General features: G+C 55.1%; 7 protein-coding genes and 1 non-coding gene across 8 annotated transcripts; 4 read left to right on the forward strand and 4 right to left on the reverse strand.

Annotated features, from left to right (window-relative positions):
• Positions 1 to 992: 992 nt before the first annotated feature.
• B0H64DRAFT_457373 (uncharacterized protein) lies at positions 993 to 3,619 on the forward strand (the record flags this gene model as incomplete). The annotated part of the gene is made up of 7 exons (XM_062807374.1): positions 993 to 1,020; positions 1,094 to 1,794; positions 1,948 to 1,952; positions 2,014 to 2,605; positions 2,685 to 3,017; positions 3,069 to 3,179; positions 3,242 to 3,619. The coding sequence occupies 7 exons, from the start codon at positions 993 to 995 to the stop codon at positions 3,617 to 3,619; spliced, it is 2,148 nt and encodes a 715-aa protein (XP_062660819.1).
• Positions 3,620 to 3,822: 203 nt separating this feature from the next.
• On the forward strand, positions 3,823 to 3,917 carry B0H64DRAFT_t51. Its single transcript has one exon. It is a non-coding gene; the product is annotated as a tRNA-Ile (tRNA).
• A 3,448-nt stretch (positions 3,918 to 7,365) lies between these two features.
• On the forward strand, positions 7,366 to 9,108 carry B0H64DRAFT_320392 (general substrate transporter; the record flags this gene model as incomplete). The annotated part of the gene is made up of 5 exons (XM_062800464.1): positions 7,366 to 7,987; positions 8,052 to 8,314; positions 8,388 to 8,513; positions 8,593 to 8,711; positions 8,769 to 9,108. 5 exons carry the CDS (start codon positions 7,366 to 7,368, stop codon positions 9,106 to 9,108), a joined length of 1,470 nt encoding a protein of 489 aa, XP_062660820.1.
• A 1,381-nt stretch (positions 9,109 to 10,489) lies between these two features.
• Positions 10,490 to 11,926, reverse strand: B0H64DRAFT_122339 (uncharacterized protein). The gene is made up of 4 exons (XM_062797976.1): positions 11,519 to 11,926; positions 11,167 to 11,464; positions 10,902 to 11,097; positions 10,490 to 10,851 (listed from the first exon to the last, which is right to left on the reverse strand). The coding sequence occupies exons 1-4, from the start codon at positions 11,641 to 11,643 to the stop codon at positions 10,547 to 10,549; spliced, it is 924 nt and encodes a 307-aa protein (XP_062660821.1). The 5' UTR covers positions 11,644 to 11,926; the 3' UTR covers positions 10,490 to 10,546.
• A 163-nt stretch (positions 11,927 to 12,089) lies between these two features.
• On the reverse strand, positions 12,090 to 12,467 carry B0H64DRAFT_391880 (uncharacterized protein). Its single transcript, XM_062803504.1, has one exon. The coding sequence runs from the start codon at positions 12,440 to 12,442 to the stop codon at positions 12,173 to 12,175; it is 270 nt and encodes an 89-aa protein (XP_062660822.1). The 5' UTR covers positions 12,443 to 12,467; the 3' UTR covers positions 12,090 to 12,172.
• Positions 12,468 to 13,022: 555 nt separating this feature from the next.
• On the reverse strand, positions 13,023 to 14,090 carry B0H64DRAFT_431276 (kinase-like domain-containing protein; the record flags this gene model as incomplete). Its single annotated transcript, XM_062805957.1, has 1 exon — positions 13,023 to 14,090. The coding sequence occupies one exon, from the start codon at positions 14,088 to 14,090 to the stop codon at positions 13,023 to 13,025; it is 1,068 nt and encodes a 355-aa protein (XP_062660823.1).
• Positions 14,091 to 15,229: 1,139 nt separating this feature from the next.
• On the reverse strand, positions 15,230 to 15,795 carry B0H64DRAFT_372695 (Mss4-like protein; the record flags this gene model as incomplete). Its single annotated transcript, XM_062802238.1, has 3 exons — positions 15,230 to 15,261; positions 15,328 to 15,448; positions 15,535 to 15,795. 3 exons carry the CDS (start codon positions 15,793 to 15,795, stop codon positions 15,230 to 15,232), a joined length of 414 nt encoding a protein of 137 aa, XP_062660824.1.
• Positions 15,796 to 16,979: 1,184 nt separating this feature from the next.
• B0H64DRAFT_440787 (uncharacterized protein) lies at positions 16,980 to 17,900 on the forward strand (the record flags this gene model as incomplete). Its single annotated transcript, XM_062806507.1, has 1 exon — positions 16,980 to 17,900. One exon carries the CDS (start codon positions 16,980 to 16,982, stop codon positions 17,898 to 17,900), a length of 921 nt encoding a protein of 306 aa, XP_062660825.1.
• Between the last annotated feature and the right edge of the window lie 966 nt (positions 17,901 to 18,866).

Raw genomic sequence — 18,866 nt, forward strand, 5'->3', positions numbered from 1 at the left:
GCAAAGATGCCGCTCGGTTATCCAAATCCAGCAGTCAACAGGCTTTGTAGTGTAGTGTAGAGAGGGGAAGCCCGCGGCGGAACTATTGTCAGGATCGACGCGTTAATATGGTCCATGCCAGGAACCTTGCAGAGATGGGAAGGCTGGGGGCACACAAAGTTAATAAAACGTAATTAATTTACTTGGTCGATTCGCTACCAAGAGAAGGCCAGGGGAAAACAACGGCTCCAGGCACAGCCCCCAAATTATGTTGCGGGGAAGTAACTCGGGAGAGATACCACCCGAGGACCGAGGGGTCCTTGGTTAATGTTGGCATTATTTGGTATTTCGTGACTTGCTTTCTCGTCTACCATACTGAGAGTTTTATCGTCTCAACCACGAACGAACCACCGTGGGTATGAATTCTTCTGTCGTTGGTTGCGAATTAACTTGCTGTTAACACTCCAACTATCAAACGCAGCCTTGCCCGGCAGGTAGCCATGTTGGGTTGTGGTACATTGGTCGTACAGTAGTCGTATTTTACTGTGTTAGACGTCACACCGACCTTTATAGCCAACATGAAACCCACGGTTTCCAGACCCAAGGTCCATTGTGTCTCGTTCGCACTCCATATTGAAACTCGAGAATAGTTCGAGGCATCACCAAGGCTAGAAAAGCAAGAGGCGGCTATTATGACTCCGTTTTATTCCGTTTCGCTTTCCCTTTCCTTTCCCCTGTTTTCGGGCTCGTTTTCCCTTAGAAGCCTCGACAACTAGTCCGATTTCCAAGTGGTTCGCAGGCGATATTAGGTCGTTACCTAGGCGGACAAGGCAGAATAGTAACAGAGATGCCTTATTGTTGGCCCCGCAACGTAACCGCCCCATGCAAGAGTCCTCGGCCTGAGAGAGCACAAGGACCACGACACCGTCACAGGCCAAGTTTCGCAGCATTTGTATCACATTCCAGTCCCTCGACGGCCGTTATATCAGGAGACGCAGCCCCAGATTCTAGAAATGGCCGGCCTGCTGTCAAGTCTCCGATGTGCACCATCCGCCACCCCTTTCCCTAAGACCTTCTCTGTTTCAAATGAGCACTAGTATCCAGCCTTGTCAAGCCGACGATGTCTCCTCGGAAACCAACATCGGCAAAGCCAATGACACCGCCGATAATATGGTTATTCTCTTGCAAAAGCTTGTGACCGAGGTCCAGGCACTCAATGAAAACTTCACCTTCTTCAGTGGCCACAGAGCGAGACAATCCCTGGAACAGTCCGGGCCCCAAACTATCCCCCAAGAACAACAGCAGAATGCTCAGGAAAACCCCCCAAGCCTCGGGATCGGTATCAGCTCGCTCACCAATGCGAACCAACCAGGCCACCCTACGCAAGAAGAATTAGCCATGTTGGAATGCTTTCCCACCCCTGAACTTTTGCTCTTCATCCTTCGAGACCTCGAGACTGCAATCGATCCATGTGATTGCAAAATCGGGGGCGAGCCAGTTTCCGTTCTCTCCATGGCCGAATACCCCAGGAAGACACACGGGACGCATTGGACGTTTCGGAACGCCATCCTAGTGTTGTTCACAAACTCGGCTCCATCCGCACCGCTCAGATTCACTCTTCATTCACCGGACGAGCAACCGACTCCAGGAGTGTTGGCGGCCTGCCGGAAGTTTGTCCAAACACAGTGGCCTTCGAGTATCGTACGGGCAACCTGGACCACATTCCCCGAGCCACTGAATTCCGACCAAGACCCGTGCCCGTTCTGGGGCTTTAACGGATCCAGTCTTCACAGCACGTTTGTTTACCAGCTCTCTGTACGTCCCACAGGGGCAGGGTTTCAACTCCAAACGCCGCGAATGTCATACCGGCTTGACGAAGGCGTACAGTCGGTTCAATATCTCCGAGTGGACCCTACCGCTGCCACTGGTCATGCCACTAACCAACCCCCAGCAATAAACACAGGACAGGTCTGGTAAGTGAAATCTAAAGGCACTAGCCGCACCGTTTGTTAACACCCGTTCTCTGGCCGTTAGGTTGATCACTTTGGGCCGGGAAGTTATGGATTTGAAGTCGGCCGCATTCATTCTCTCCCTGCAAGTGAGGCAACAATTCCAGGCCGTGGATGGTGATCGTCTTCTTCATTACAGGTTTCTGGCGTCGTACCTGAGCCCCTGGCCGCTTGCCCGCGAATGGTTGCTGCACCTTTGTTTCCTACGGCTCACGGGAGTGCCTCGGGTGATCATGATCAACTTTTCTATGCGCTGGCTCTGTCCGACTGAGCCATTGCCGGGGTTTGTCGGCCTTTCCCTCGAGCGAGAATGGGGTTTGCTACCTAAACCTGGCAATCGGCCGGCGGTGCCGGTAAGAGAAGGGAGGGTCTCGCTCCGTTTTGTCAGCTCCCTCAGCATCCCTCCGATCTTCAGCACTGTCATCCTCCAAGACTTCCCTGTCGACCGCTCCAACTTGGGCTCGAAGTTGTTCACCTCACGATCTCATAGGATACGTGTCACGGGTGAGAGCAGCATTAGCGCCCTACAGCTCGTCTTGGGTAACATCCTCGAACACGCCTGGTACAAAGGCTGGATGTGTCTTCTAGACGAGATTGACGACTGTGTCAAAGTTCGAGTACGTACACTCTTGCATTCTATGAACATTCCACCACCTCAATTGCCGGTTTCTTTACTCGCTAACGCCCTGGCCACAGCCCGCGGACATTCTCAACCCGAACTCCGCCGAGAACCTCATGCTCGACGACTCGCTTGCCCATTCAAAACTCTACTTCCAGCTCCTACACCTCCTCCGGATCATGCCCTTGTGGATACGAGAGACCAAGTACGACCTGGAAAGACTTCGCAACGAATGCAACATAACAATCTCCAGCCCCATTCCGGGATCGGACCACCACTCCTTCTTAGGGACCACGGAGCTAGTGCGCCAAAACTGGGACGAAGTGCTGTCTCACTTTCATGCGCTGGAAAATGAACTCGGCAGGCGCATCGACGCGAAGACGGATGAGATCAGGGGCTTACGTGATGGCGTACGCAAGACCTCCCCCCTCCTCTTTCCCTACTAACGTGGTGATCCATAGCTCTTCAACGCAAGCAGTCTGCTGGAGGCGCACAAGGCTACATCGATGAATCGAGCCATCATCATCTTCACGACCGTCACCATTTTCTACCTCCCCCTCGGCTTCGTCACAGTAAGCTCATCAGACCCCAGGACATCCGATCGCATCGTGTGGGCTAACCGCACTCATCCTAGGCCGTTTTTAGCATGGACCTCCTGCACGAGACAAATCTCGCCAATTTTAAGAGCCCTTACGCCATAGCCATGGCTACAGTATCGATCGTGACCTACTTGGTCGTTTTCGGGTCCGTTTTGTTCGTCGACCGTAAGAAGGCCATGCCATACATGATCGCCCGCCTTCGCGCTCTAGTTCCGGCTCGTCTTGCGTCTGGAGGGAGTCAACCTTCTTCCAACATGCCCAGTGAAATAACGGACGCAGAGTGGGAGAGGCACGGGCAATCGGGTCCTTGGTCTGGCTTCTTGGCCGCGCCAGTTCTGAAGCCACGGCGGCGGTGGAAGTGGAGGAAGGGTGATGTGAAGGCGAATAAGCCGGAGGGAAATGCAAGCGTGTAGTTCATGGTATTCATATGAGATCTTTAAGAGGTCGGTTCATAATAGACGAAGATAACAGCACCAAGTATCCAAAACGTATTTCGGTAGTAGCTCAGCAGGTATGAAAGGGGGTGCTTGCACAATGAATACTTCCGTAGGGGAGAACAGCTGGAATGCAATCCAAAAGGCGAAGGAAACTGTTGTGCATCCATCGAATCACAACAGCCCGGTTAGCTCAGCTGGTTAGAGCGTCGTACTAATATAGTTCTGGCTATATCAAGTGATGCGAAGGTCAACAGTTCAATCCTGTTACTGGGCATTTCCTTTTGCCTTTGTTCCGTTTGTTTTGCCGCGCCCTACAGGTTTGAAATCCACCTTCGGAAACAATAGAGGGGAAAGGGGGAAAGAAACACGAAAAACCTAGCGTATACCTTACCTTTCTTTTGCTTTCCATTGGGATAGTTACACTTTCCCCATAAGAGTACCAGGTACATGTACATAAATAAGCTGCCGAGTAAACTGCCCTGACCTCGCAACCCAAGGGGGACCCCGCCATGTTAGGTTCCATACGAGAACTCTAGCTACCTAGTCATTCTAACAGGGTTGCTCCTTGTCGTGGTTTTAGAGTAGTACGGGTCGGTATATGGTCCGGGTTTCAGTTGTGGAGCGCGAGATGGGGAGCAAATCTCGGGATCTCCATCTTCACATCTCGGTGAACTGAAGTGGAAGTGACAGCCAGAAAGGTCGAGAATGTATCACTTTTGCAACGGGCACAGAAGGCAGGATCATAATCATGACAAAGCGAGCTTCGTTAAAGGTAGCATGGGCCTTACGCCATGACGACTACCTGCGGACTACTACACGTAGCACCTAAGAACCGAAGTCTACATCCAAGCTCCGTCCAACAACCCCGTCTTCCAGATTCCAGACCCAGAACGACCCCCAGCCGAATACCAGTTCGGCTTCATAACACGATTTGCCTGTCAAGTGACCAGCTCTCGACAGCCCTCCCCCCACCAAACCCCGGCTCCCCCCCCCCCCCCCGCCGGATACAACGACGGGTATGGTATGTGTTCCCATGCTTAGCGCCTTCCGCCGCCCTTCCTCCTGGACTTGTCGTAGATGCACCCGGGGCAGTCGTCGCGCCGGCTGAAAGTGCCGCCCTCGAAGGTCTGGCGGTTGCAGGTCGGGTACCTCTCGCAGGGGCGGGACAGCGCATCAGGGGCGGGGTGGCCGCAGGCATAGATGAAGTGGCGCCACCGGCACATGGTTGCTTAGCTTAGCTTGTCGGGATGGGGTGGGTTGGCTGTCTGTGCGAAAGGGGGGAGGTTGGTTTGTTAGTGAGTGCTGCTGTTTGGAGGGGGTTGGGTTTGGGTGCCTCGGTCGCTGCTGTATTGGTGGGGGAATCCAAGACACGTACGTTGTAGTGGTTTGTAAGTTGGCTGTCTGTTGATCGGATGTGGCGATCAAAGCTCGGTTAGATGACTGTGTTGCTGTTGTGATGGTGTTCTGGCTTTTTGTTGCTCCAGACTGGGAACATGTTCGGGTCTTTATACTTGTGCTTGTCTTCATGTAAACACCGCCAACCTCATTTTGTTCCTTGCATCTTCCTCGCAGTTCTCTACGGGGGCTTGGTCTCAGCCCTCTACATCGGGCCAACCGACCGCCGGTGGTTCCAGAATAGAAGCTACTACGTGTGTGCGGCATAAAAGTCTGACGCAGATATGATGACGGCCATGGTCGTGGATCGTGGCTCGTGTGAAGTTTGGTGCGGGTCGGGTTGTGTTGAAACGGCGTACTCTAGGTGTAAGCCAAAGCCACACGCATCTAGTTTGAAACCTTCTTACTCGCTGGAGGCAACCATGTAAGAATGCAAGATGAGCCCACGATTAGAATCTTTAGAAGTCTCGCAGCCTTGAGGGAACGGCCTCTCCCACGCCCGAACAAAGGTGCCTATTCCGGCCACCTTGAAGCTTACGATCACGAGCGGGGACTTGTTACCGGTGCTTTGGAACGAAGGATCAAGGACCATGAGTGCTGCCTGCACGGGTTAGCGGCATGGGTAATTAATATGTTACCCTTCTTGTAACTGTTGCGGCGCAGCGAGCCACCAACGCTGTTTTTGATTACTCTATAAATTACCATGATATTAACTAGTATCTACTTCGTACGTAAGACGGATCGGATCCACCATTGCATATCTTGTATGACATCCATGGTCCATCACCGGTGTTAGAAACAGCACCTTTAATTCTCGAAATCCTGCTCTACAGTTCTAGTAGTGCCCGGCTACGAGGAACGCCATCTGTCGGTAGATGTACCCAGTGCCCAGCCCGGTCTCGCGATTCGATGCACCCCGGCCCAGTCTCGCAATCTGATGCTGAAACTTGCTAGGCTGCCATTGACAAGGGATGAATGACCAAGAGTCCGAGCCAACGGTATGCCAACATCAACAAGCCCGGCGTAGACGCTGATCCGAAGTAAGAACCGAGGGTCTATAGCTGGCGGGGGGTGGGGGGGGGGGGGGCTGGAAAGGCGAGGTCCGAAGTGTTTTGGTCTGTTCTTGGATTAGACACCATAATGTCCTCCAACTTGGAACTCCAAGTACGATGGGATGATGCGAGAGAAGTCCAGGGATGACAGTGACGGATGGCCGGGCCGAGAAAAATACTCTGCCTTGCAACCCTCTGTCCCGAGAGAATCCTTCTCGGCCCATGGACAATCCAGTTATTTTTCCTTCCTCTTTCTTGTTTTCCTCTTTTCTCCCTTTTCCTTTTCTTTTTTCTTTTCTTTTCTTTTTCTGACTTTTGTTCCTCGATCTACTTTCATTTCGAGTCCTCGGTGCTTGAACTCTACATTCTTCTTGTTGGGAGTCCCCGGTAGAGTTGGTGCCATTGGCTCCGTATCGCGAGCATGACGTTGTCCGCTCCCGCCTGTGGGGGAATACCCCCGTTGTCCACCCGCATACCCGGGAAGCGGAGGGCGGAGATGGGAAGGCGGGGATGGACGTTGAAGTCGGTCCCGAGGTACACGAGTTACTGTGGTACTGTGGTACTGTGGTACGCCAGGATCAGTGGGGATGGAAAAGGACCGATCACTTTCGCCGCACCCCACAACTCTCGGTGGCATTTCTCCATTTCCATGGTATCACCGAGCAATAATCATTCAGAGTTTTCACAGAGAGAAAGAGTCGGTCTACAATCAGTTCCACTCTCCCACACCTCCGCAATCCCCGTCCTGTCTCAGACCCCACGAACCCACGCATCAACTGGCGGGGCCCCTTCTTTTCGTTTAAGAAAGATAATTCTTGGGACGACTGGTTATGATGGGGCCGAACAGCCGGGGTCGCCCCGCGGGCTGATCCTTTACCCTTTTTAGTATGGGATGACAGGGGGGCGAAAGGCGGGTTACTTGGTTAGGCTCGGCGGGAAGAAAACAAGCGTCTGCCCGATGATGCCGGCCGTCTCGGCCCTACCCTGCTTGCCTACAACCGGCATTCTTCCAGTGCGCTACGAAGCTTGACATGCTTGACCATCCTCAGGACGCAGACAAACCACATCGAAAATATCCGTAAGTCAATTGGATCCACCGGCCGGAGCGGAGTGCCTCCCGTTCAACCAATACCACCCCCCTAATGACATCCCCCCGGGCCATGGTCCAACTTGACTCCCAGGGTCAAATATTAGTATATTAGGTCTCTCCCGCTCCTCTCCCCCGTGATTTCCGTGCGCCCAAGTCAACCTGCGCCACACATCACCACCGCCATCATGGATTCGGCAGAGAAGACGGAGGCCCAGCAAAAGGAGCTGACGGGCGCCGTCCCTACCACCATGGATCCCGAACGTCGCATCCAAGTTGAGAAGAGTATGAAGCGCAAGCTAGACGCGCGCTGCAGTCTGTTTATTTTGATTTATATCTTGAACTACCTGGATCGGAACAATATCGCGGCGGCCCGCCTCAAGGGCCTCCAGGACGACTTGAACCTCTCCTATAACGAATACGCCACCTGCCTCAGCATTCTCTACGTCGGCTATATCCTCATGCAGGTTCCCTCCAACATGATCATCAACCTCGTCTCGCGGCCGTCCATTTACATTGGGTTCGCTATGTTGCTATGGGGGTTGATTTCCACCCTTTCGGGCGTGGTGACCAACTTTGCTGGCATGATCGCCATCCGCTTCTTCCTCGGCTTCGTCGAAGCCGCCTTCCTCCCCGGCGCCCTGCTCATCTTGTCCAAGTGGTACACCCGCCGCGAGTTGACTACGAGGAATGCCCTGTTGTTTTGTGGCAACCTCATCTCCAACGCATTTTCCGCTCTGGTGGGAGCTGGTGTGTTGTCCAACATGCAGGGCATCTTGGGCCACGCTGCCTGGAGGTGGTTGTTCTACAGTAAGCAGTCGGAATGTCTCTTCCTAGCTTGAACCCCCATAACTGACACGCTTGCTCTCTCCAGTTGAGGGTGCTGCTACTATGCTCGTTGCCATCCTCGCTGCGTTCATCCTACCCGACCTGCCCCACAACACGCGCGGATTCACCGAGGAAGAGCGTTATGTCGCCCAGCTGCGCATGACCGAAGACGTCGGTGTGGCCGATACCGATGAACCCGGCCAAAACGCCTTCACCGGCCTGATCATGGCTCTCAAGGACCCCAAGGTGTACCTGATGATGATCACACTGACTGCTTACGTCGTTGGCCTTTCCTTCAACGCCTTCTTCGTAAGTAGCATCTCTCCCTGAATCGGGTGATACCCTGGATCCACTGACCGATGCGTCTTTCACGTCACTACAGCCCACGCTCACCGGCACCCTCGGCTTCGACTACGTCCCTACGCTTCTCATGAGTGCACCGCCATGGGCCTTCTCTTGCTTGGTCTCGTTGGTTAATGCCTGGCACTCGGACCGCACCCAGGATAAGGTATGTACCTACCCTTGGTTGAGACTCCATTCGGTCCCGTTCCCGTCAACGTGACGCGAAACTAACATGTATTCGAAAGTTCTGGCACATCGTTGGCCCCATAGTCCTCGGCCTCATCGGGTTTATCATCAGCATGTCGACCAGCAATATCGCTGCCCGTTACGTGGCCCTCTTCCTCCAAGCGAGCAGCTACGCCGGGTGAGCTTTGCCCACTACCACCTTTTTCCATGGCCACATCCTAACCTCTTTTCCCAGATTCATCGTCTTTTACTCCTGGATCTCTTCCTCCTTCCCCCGCCCGCCCGCAAAGCGCGCCGTCGCCATCGCCATGATCAACGCATTCAGCCAGCTGGGCAACGTGGCGGGATCCTACGTCTGGGACCTCGAGGACAACGGCTTCCGCAACAGTTACGGCATCGTCACGGCCATGTTTGGTGTCACTATTGTGGGCTGTCTAATGTTCAAGCTGGTGTTGGTACGCATGAACAAGGAGCTGGAGCAGGAGGAGGAGAGGACCGGTGGAGCCGCGCAGCCGACGGCGGGCAGCGAGAGGGACCCGGAGAAGATGAACAAGGGTTTCAGGTACTTGGTGTAGTTTTAGCGTGGCTGGTACGAAATCTGGTGTAAAAGAATGGCCGTTGTGCCTGATGAATATAAGCACAAGACCAACTGTCAGATGAGCTCCACGGGACGTGAACTACAAGAGCGTAACTAAACAATGTAGGACCTAAACTAAACCTCGAAAGACGGCCCCTACTATCCGTTTATACAAGCATTTAGATTCTCCTCCCCGAGCCCCTGAACACCAATTAACATGCCCCCTGGCAAATACAACTCCTCCTGGTCCGGAAACCAATCCCTCACAAGCCGGCTCGTCACCGGGTTCGCAACCAACAATTTGAACACCAGCCCCCTCTGACTCCCCTCGACTGCCTCGACAAGACTGTTCAAGTACAACACGACAGTACCTATGCAACCCCTCCAAAAACGCCGGCTCCCGCTCAAACCACGCGACCCAGTCCACTATGCACGCCACCACACCCACCCCGATCTGCTTCATCAACCCATCAAACACCATACACAACGCATCCCCGCGCCGCAACGCCTCCGCCTCGGCCACCCCAACCCGCGACAGGTCCACAGCCAACTCCCCCCCTCCTCGTCGCGAGCAGCACCACCACCAGCGCGATCAGAAACCGCATCATCCCCACCGGACCATCAAACCCGCCCTCACCACCACCATTGCCAGCCAGCAGCATCATTACCCCCACCCCCATATCACCCCCCTCCCCCACATCAACAACGCACAAAAATAGCTCGTGGCAAGCCGCAGGACTCGCGATAGTCGAGTCTGTGGAGAAAAACGTGCGTAGAATGCTGTGCGCGGGGAGGAAACTACCTAGGTAAGGTAGCTAGCGCCGCAACCGTGGGAGACGACGCGGGCGGTTGCCCTCCTGCACGTGAGGTGGGCCAGGGAAGGCCCCATGGTCCCCACCTCCCACACAGGCACCATCCCCCCCGGCATCCCGGGCGTCGTTGCCGTTGCCGTTGCCGTTGCGTTGGCAGTGGTGGCGTCCATGCCGTGGATGGTGAGCACGCGTGAAGAGAGGGGGCGCAGCCGGGTCTGGAGCTGGTGGGAGTGGGTTGCGAAGTGGAGGGTTGGTTGCTGTTGTGGGGGAAGGGTGGCGCGGCGGAGGGTGAGGGGAGAGGTTTGGTCGGTTTTGAGGAGGTCGAGGGTGGTCGTGGGGATAGTGGTGGTGGTGATGGTGGTGGTGGTGGTGAGGTTGGATGGGTTGTTGAGGAGGTTGAGGAGGTTGAGGAAGTTGAGGAGGTTGAGGAGGTTGAGGAGGGTGAGGAGGGTGAGGAGGGTGGGGATTGTGACGGTTGGTTGGGCTGCTTGGGCTGGAGTGGGGAGGTAGATGGTGGTGAGGTTGGGGAGCGTTGTGGTGGGTCGGGGGTGTGGTTTGGAGGCCTTGGAGGTGCAAGTTGCGTTGGCGCTCTTCGAGGCGGTGGATTTTCCCTGGAGGAGTCAGTCAGTGTGCTTGTGGGTTAGCCAAAGGCAGGGACTCACGTTCAACGTCTTTGGACATGCCCTGGAACCGCTCTTCAAGCGAGCTGAGAGTTTCGAGTCTCAATGCCGTAATGTTCTCGTTCACCTGCTCGACCTTCTTGCCTACGGTGAGGACATTTTCATGGACGGCCTGCACTGTCTTGTGTAGGCAGCGCGAAACACAGTCTTCAAATGCAGATCCCTTATCTCGAAGGTTCGTGCTGAGTTTGTCTTCGAGCTCCTTTCCATAATCGCTTTGTTCAAAGAATGCCTTCACAGATTCGCCAACTATATCAGGGGTTAGCCGTTGGGACTGAGTCAAACGGTCAACAACATACGGGATGACCGCTGCAGCCATTCTGTCAATGCCTCTATGACTTCGAGGATGGCGATATACGGGTCCTCGGTCTTTTGTCGGACCTCTTCATCCCACGCATACATCTTGAGGAATGCCTTGCTACCCTCGACATGCCCAGTAAGCGAGTCGAGGGTCCGGATAATCAACTCTTGGATGTCTCTCTTGCGTCTTGCGGCCTGCATACCCAGAAGTCGATTTAGCTCAACTGTATTTATCAAGAACGGAGCGTGTATTGCCAGGCTCACATTGTAAACCAAGAGCAAGCCCCCGCAAAGCGCGCCCGTAAAGCCTCCGTCCGGGAGCAGTACAATGAGAAACTCTATCCGGCAGGCCACCGATCCAAATAGATGCTGGGTACTGCGGAACGGATGTTTCCAGCTGCGAGCGCGCCCGGTGTAGTCGTCGAAGACCCGTGTAGCCTCCTCAAGGACCTGGGGCCAGGTGGCTTTCTCATCAAAAGCAATTTTCCCCACCCCTCCGTCGTTGTACTTGTGGAGGAAGTTCTTCAGAAAGCAGCGGAAATTGTCCTTCCGCTCCTCAAGCCTAAAGAAGGTCAACACCTCATCAGCTCCCTTATAGTCACCGTGTCGGAGGTACCTTTCAGATGCGGGCGGGGCCATGTACTTGTCCATGGCTTGCTTGAAGGCCGATGCTGGGTCGTGCTCCGGAGCATTGAAGGTTATCCATGGCCCCGCATTCTCGTGTTGGGTTCTGCGTGTCATCTTTGTTGGCAATCCTCGCTGACGTCTCGATCCTTGACGTTTCGCGATATTGTGCGAGCCCCCTTGGTCTCGGTTCCAAAATAGGCAAGGAGGGGAAGATGGGTTCACGTTCAGTTAGGCACAGCAGGAGCCGTGCGTTCGATGAACGGAGACGGGTCACGCAGGAGGTTTCGTGTAATACGTACGCGGCCTGGGTAGGTAGCCTACAATCCTAAGAATTTGCCTGCGCTCGAGAGGCATCCTGTCCGAGACGGGATCCAGCATCGTGTACCATGTTGTGCTCCCTTTTCCTTCTTCAGAGGGCGCAGCGCTCTCAGGGTATCTAGCCGAGGCCACCAATTGGACTCGGGCTTTGGCCGTCGGGTCGTACATATTCCGTATCAGTCTGGAACCAAAGTACTTCGGCCAGGTCTTTACCGTTTCCGACCAGTTCAGCCGTTACGTTTGGCTGGTGAAGCAGCGCAACTCAGATGCTCAGTGGAACGCCATGCAGATGGTTCGCCGGGATGATTAGGCTTATGCGTGCCCCTCAGGAGGAGACACAATGACTATCCAACAAGCTAACCGTGTCCCTCGTTTTCCAACCTTCCCACAGTCCAGCTTTGGTCAGCAGGTTGCCCCTTCGAGACCATCCGCCCCTGTAAGCAGTGTGATGGACACTGGAGGTATGAACATGAATATCAACATGAGCGGCGGTGGCGTCAACCAGTTTGGTAACATGGTGGGCATACAACCTCAAACAACATCCAGCCAACAATGGCACGCCAACAACAACAGCCACCACCTTCCGCCCCCTCATCAAGGCAACGCCAACTTCCAACCCCAACCCACCACCTCAGCAAGCACGGGGGGGCATTCAACAACGGCAACACCACCAAGCACAGCCCCAGTCATACCCACAACCAAACGCCAACAACCAGTTGACCCCAAAGCAACTGAACCAACTCCTCGCCCAACAGCAGCATCAGCAGCAGCACCAGGCCAGCGCTAACACAAAAAACGTAGCAGACGTCAACGCCCACTACTACCAGCAGCCCAACACCGTCAGCTTTGCAAACCTGAACATGCTCGGCTCGCATCATGAGATGCCCTCGTCCATGCCATCGCCGGGGCAGCAACAGGGCGCTTCTGGTTCTCACTAATGATGTGTTGTTATCATTATCATCGGACAGTTCAGGCGATGACGACAAAGGAGAGCAAAAAGAGAAGGAAGTACAGGGGCTTTCTTGGGTAGAATAATATTGTGCAAGGAACAGAAGTCGAAGAAAGAAACAAATCGCCAATTGCTCCAGGCCATTGTCGGCATGAGATATTAGCACAATCTAGTACAAAATTGGTGTTTTGAACATTGGAGCTTTTCAGACTAGCACGTACGTCTGCTACTCGCAACGCATAGCACTACTATAGTAACCCACGTTTCCGATATAGCCCTTGCCATTCAACAGAAGCCCCTCCCTCTCGATCTGCTCCCGCTGGTCACGCCCATCAATACTCTCATACTCTCTCATCTCGCGCGAGCTCGCCTCGCCCTTCAGGTACTTGATCAGCAGGCGCAGCCAGGCGCGGGCCTGCAGGCTGTCCGGGCGGTGCATGAACAGGCCGACCATGTCGAGCCAGACGCGGCCGTGGTCGGCGTGCGGGATCAGGCCGCGGCTGACGCGGCCGAGGATGTACTTCCACTGGCCGTCGGCCGGGCTGCAGCCGTGGGTGATGCGGGCGTACTGGAACCACTCGGGCCAGTAGCCCGCGCTCTCCCAGTCGATGATGGCCGTGACCACGCCGTGCGCAGGGTCCACCATGATGTTGCCCACGTACAGGTCGCAGTGCGTGAAGGCGAGCTGGCCGCGGCAGGGCGGCATGGTGGCGCCCACGAGGCGGATCAGCGCGTCGGGCAGGCCCTTGCTCTTCAGCCCCGGCAGGAACTCGTTGTTGAAGATGTCCTCGTCGGTCGCCCAGCGGCCCTTGAGCGGGCCGCGCGGCTCGTCGGCGCCGGGGACGAAGCAGTTGATGGGCAGGGGCTGGCGCGCCACGCTCTGCATGCGCTTGCCGCGGAAGGCCCGCGCCAGCTGCGCCATGTAGAGCGCCACCTGCTGCGCCAGCCGGATCCTGGTCTCGTTCGTCAGCTGGCCCCAGCAGTCGCCCAGCGTCTGGCCCGGGATCCGGCCCTCCAGCAGGTAGTGCGTCCGCGTGTCGGCCGAGAGCCACTCGGCGAAGACGTGCGGGACGGGGATGTCGGTCTTGCTGTTGACGAACTCGTGCGTCGGCGCCTCCGAGTTGATCGTGTACCGCATCCGCTTGAGGATGAATTGGTCGTCCACCACCCAGACCACCCGGTCGCCGCACTGGTAGATCATCTTGGCTTCTCGGAGGCTGTCGAACCACGCCGGGTGGGTGGTCGGTATGACGCGAGTAGGGGCTGAAGAAGAGCACTTAGACACGTTAGACATGTTTGGTTTGTATTAATAACGGTATTATGACTAGAGAAAGTACGGGTAGGAACTTGAATCCGGAGATTAGTTGCCCACTTGCAGCCAGACGCGGGCTTAGCGGAAGCAGATGTAGAGTGCTTTTCAGTTTCGACCAGAGGAAGGCAGCTTGTTTAAGACAGCTGGTTAAGTACATTTAGCCACCCCTTTCAGCAAGAAGCCGTCATGGGTGGACATCAAATGCTATTATATTGCTCGTGGCACTCCGCCTTTGTGCATTTGACAACCATATTGTTGTGCATTGTACAAGCACACAGCGTGTAAGAAGGGCATAATACCCACAATTGCTCTATATGGGGAACAGATCAGCCTCGAGAAGTTCAATAAGGATGAAGTCTGCATACGTGTAACGGTGTATGAGCTTCAAAGTCACACCGCTAGGTCTCCTTCTGGGTGCGTCATCATGGCGCCAGGCTTCTATGACACCTCTCTAGGTGAGATGGGTGGGATAAGGTGAGGGCTCCCCGAGTCTTGACGAGGCTTCCAGGAGAAACCCGAGAAGCTTGGCTTGTCGGTGCATGCTTGCGGTTCAGTTTGGCCGTGACTGACCGGTGGCATGGGAGGGTTGAAGAGAAAGAGGGCTTTCAACCCATTTGCGAGGCTGACATGCTTGCCGTGAATAGCTTGACGGCGGCCAGGGACAAGAACGGGCGATTTGTTCTCCATCTTGGAGCTCTGGGATGCAAACAAAGCCCAACAAGATGAAATGACTGCTGTTTACTGGGGAAAAGTGTCTCGAAGCATCGGGGGCCAAGACATGATCTTAAGGAGTTCTGGGCCCATTGCACTCGGTAGGCAGTTTGTTTGCTTTTGCACCTTCGTTGGGCTTCGGGGTCGCCGTGTCGGATGCCAGCACCCGCCGCCCTGTAACAGTGGTCTCTTTGTCCTCCCTCCGGCCTGTATCACCCACTATCGACAAGAACCAATCAGTGGCGTGTTAAACCAACCCCGACTTCTTTGTTTGCTTGTTTCCCCTGGAATCGGTCATGGAAGAATGTGTTTCATACAGACCGACCCCCTTGCCAGTAGCGCCCGCCACGTCTCAACTCACCTCATACCTCAGCCACAGCCAACAGACAGCACCAACTCTCCACCATCGTCTACTCCTTTATCTCCTTCTTGTGAAACACACCTGCCACACAGCATTAGAGCCTCAGTCTACCCCAACCCGCCACCACCACCGCCGTCCGGGCCATACCTTGAAGCTCGGGCATCCACTCCGCCCGGCTCTCACAAAAGAACTCCCCCTTCGGCGGAACCTTCTCAGGCTCGTCCAGCGACCCCCACACAACATAGCGAAACTTATCCGCAGCCTCTTCCTACAACCCCCATCAGCACCACCTCCCCAGAGTCCCCACTATCACACCAGAAAGAAAGAAAAAAGAAAGAAAAAAAGAAAACATACCCCATACTCGCAAACAAACACGCCACATTCCCCACAAAACTCCCTCGTCACCCCATTCTCCTGCCTATACCTCCTGGGGCTACCCGCCTCATAACGGAAGGCGTCCAGCGGCACCTTGGCCGTCAGGCCGTAGTTGGCGCCGAACGCGCGCCGGCAGCTGTTGCAGTGGCAGAGCGTTGTGCGGGCGGCGTCGGGGGAGTCGAGGTTGAGGGCGTACTGGAGCCGGTTGCAGACGCAGCGGCCTTGCATGTGGATGGACATGATCGAAGGGTGGTGGTGCGGTGTGGTGGTAAAGGGGTGGTGTGGTGGGTGTGTCGGAGGGCGGTGGTTAATAATAGGAGGGAGGGCTTGAGGGTTGGTATGCGTAGAAGGGGCATGTTAGGTGTAAACCTACCTGGATTCCGAGTTCATTAAGGTTTGATGGGAACTGGGGCAGGGAACGTGATGGGCTGGTTCGGGACTGGCTGGTTTGCTTGATGAACGGGGTGACGTCAATGATCTCAGGTGTGCTCGAGTTTCCTCTTTCGTCTTATACAAACGATTTAACTTGCCATGTTGAACATGCTAGATACCGAATTATGAACCGAATTACTGACAAGTTGGAAAAGGGTGCCCCACTACAAGCTTCGAGTAGAATTCGACGTATCTAGGTCGAAGTAGCGGCTTAGAATTAGAAGTGATAATAGCGAAACAACGAAATCAAGCTGCGGATATACGTTTTAGTTGATGGAACGTGCAATATCGTCGCCAAGAGCGCCCTCCCCCTTTCCTAAAACGGCTAAACAGCTGTGGACGTCTGATAGTTAGGATATTTATTAGGGGGGGGGGGAGGGGGGTTTTCTTTACGAAGTACGAAGCAGCAGTATCCCCGGCCCAAACAGGCTAGCCTCATGATCGCAAAGCTCAAAGTAGTACAAACTAAAGTGAGTGAGCCGGACAAGGCGATGCAGGCGCAAATCATCACTCCACCAACCAGAAACCGCCCGACGAGAAACACAAACACAGCCCACCTCAACAGCCCGATCATTGCCTATCGCTCATGCATTCATCCCGCGAACCCCATGGACTTTGACATATCCATTAGTAGCGCCGTATCGTGGCTTGACGCGCTTCCCTTGGATTTGAGCGCGCGCGACCGGAAACGAGGTCGATGCCAAGAACCCAACAACTTGCGCAAGCGCCGATACCACGGACGGCTCTCACCACCCTCATCGACAACGGCGCCCTCGACTCCATATAAGCCGCCAGGAAAACGATTAATTCCCGACATTAATGAGGAAACTCCACGAGCTCCGAGGACCAGGGGAAGCGGAGCAGGACCCATCAGTACTACGCCAAGTCTTTCCTCCGCGTCAAGCAAGCGATCTAAACGGTCGCACTCCCCGACTAAGCTATTCCCGCTCTACGGTGCCGAGGGCCATCGCCTAGTCCGCGACTCGCTCACCATGACGAAGACTGCCTCTTCGTCGCCAGCCCTTCGCCATCTCCTAGGCGACATGGACGATGCGGCGGGGAGACACGGCATCATACCTCGAAGGGTCAAGGCATCTCTGGAGAAGCACATCGAGACGACCGGCCAGTTCGACCGTTTACACGAACACATGTTCTGCGAAGACAGCACATGGCATCACAGTTGTCCAGACGGCGAAGACCTCCTCCGTCGAGCCGTACGCATTGCTTCCCGCTCCGCCAAAAGCTCACGCATGCTCAGCGACGAGCTGGCATGGAACAACCACGTGCACTCTCTCCTTCTCGATATGCTCGTACATGACATGCAGGACGGTCCGGGCCAGGACGTGTTCGACTTCCTGTCTTGCACGACGACCAGCATTGAGCCAACCTACCATCGCTTCCCCGATGCCGCGAGCCGCGTCGACTATGTCTTCCAATTCCTCCCCGAGCACGATCCTACAATATCGTCAGATGGCGACGTCTTGCCGGCGGCGTGCCCCTGCTTCAATTGGACGACCGACCGACTCTTGCAGCAGTGCCCGTTGGGCATCAGCATCGAAACTAAGCGTTACGGCGGCGACACGGTCAAGGGCGAGCAGCAGCTGGGCATATGGCAGGCCGCGCACTGGGAGTTTCTCGTGTCGCGCGTCGGCCAAGACGCTGCGGAAGGACTCGAGTTTCTGCCCGGCATCGTTGTCCAAGGCCAGACTTGGTCGCTTGTCGTGAGCACGAGGCGCCGAGGCGCGACGACGATACTGTGCAGCGTCGAGTTTGGCAACACTGGTTCCGTCGTCGGCGTCTTTCAGGTCCTCGCCGGCCTGCGCCGCCTCCGCCGTTGGTCGCTCGACGTCCTGTGGCCGTGGTACAAGCGCCATCTACCCGGTTTGCAAACCCACGACGTCCAAGGGGGTTGAATGAGATTCACCGTATAACGTTTATATCTTTTTGACAAATTTCAAGTCTTGTTGTTTGCGCCATGCTGGCGAAGCGGTCTGGGCTCGGTTAATGCACGCATTTGAATTTTGCGGTCAAGAACCCTACTAATAGACTAACTACGTATTCTATAGACCCCATTTTAGAATCGAGCAGGCCTCTAATTAAGGAAGATATGTACACGAGGTAGTACATACTAAGGTACAAAAGCGGTCCACCGGGCAGTGGTGACTAACCGCCTGTAATGTCAAGACACCCGAAAATGACGACGCGGCCCTGCCAAAACCGGCAACAAAACAGCAAGTCCCCCCCGCAGTGTACATATCTTGCCTAATGCAGCCGTGCGTCGTTTGTTGAAGTTAAACGACTCCCTGACTTGAAGACCGGGACCGTGCCAGAATCTCCAACTCACCGGCAAAAAATGTGTTGTTTTCACAAAACAAAGGTCTTGATTTGGAACCTCCTCTCCAAATGCTCATAAATTTGACTTCTACTTTCATCTTAAACGGTTGCTGGGGCTGTTGAGGTAGTTGGGGGGTCAAGTACTAGTTATCGTACGAACAACTCACCCAAGTGTACCGTATCATGACCCCCCAGAATCGCGTCCCGCGGCCCCCGATTCCTTCCAGCAGGCGCAGTGTATTACCAGGCGGAAGTGAACAACAGATGAGGCTGGGGATAACTCACTCAAGGTGGGAATCCGTCGGGCACCGCGGCCAGTCAGCACTAACGACGGGATCTGCGAGTTCCGTCTGGGTTCGGTGGTTCGGCGTGGCAAGCGATGGCTCGGCGGGATAGACAGTGTGATTGGAGTGGACCCTCGCTCTGGCGGCCGCGTCGGGCGGCACTCGCAGCGCTCCCGGCCGAGAAGCAGAGGCCAGACGCGGCCAGAACCTGGTTCGACAATAGGCCATTGCAGCTGCCCGCTGCAGACGCGTGGCACATTC

The sequence above is a fragment of the Chaetomium fimeti genome (assembly GCF_033439085.1).
Source record: "Chaetomium fimeti strain CBS 168.71 chromosome Unknown B0H64scaffold_3, whole genome shotgun sequence".
In the NCBI taxonomy this organism is placed as follows: Eukaryota; Fungi; Ascomycota; class Sordariomycetes; order Sordariales; family Chaetomiaceae; genus Chaetomium; species Chaetomium fimeti.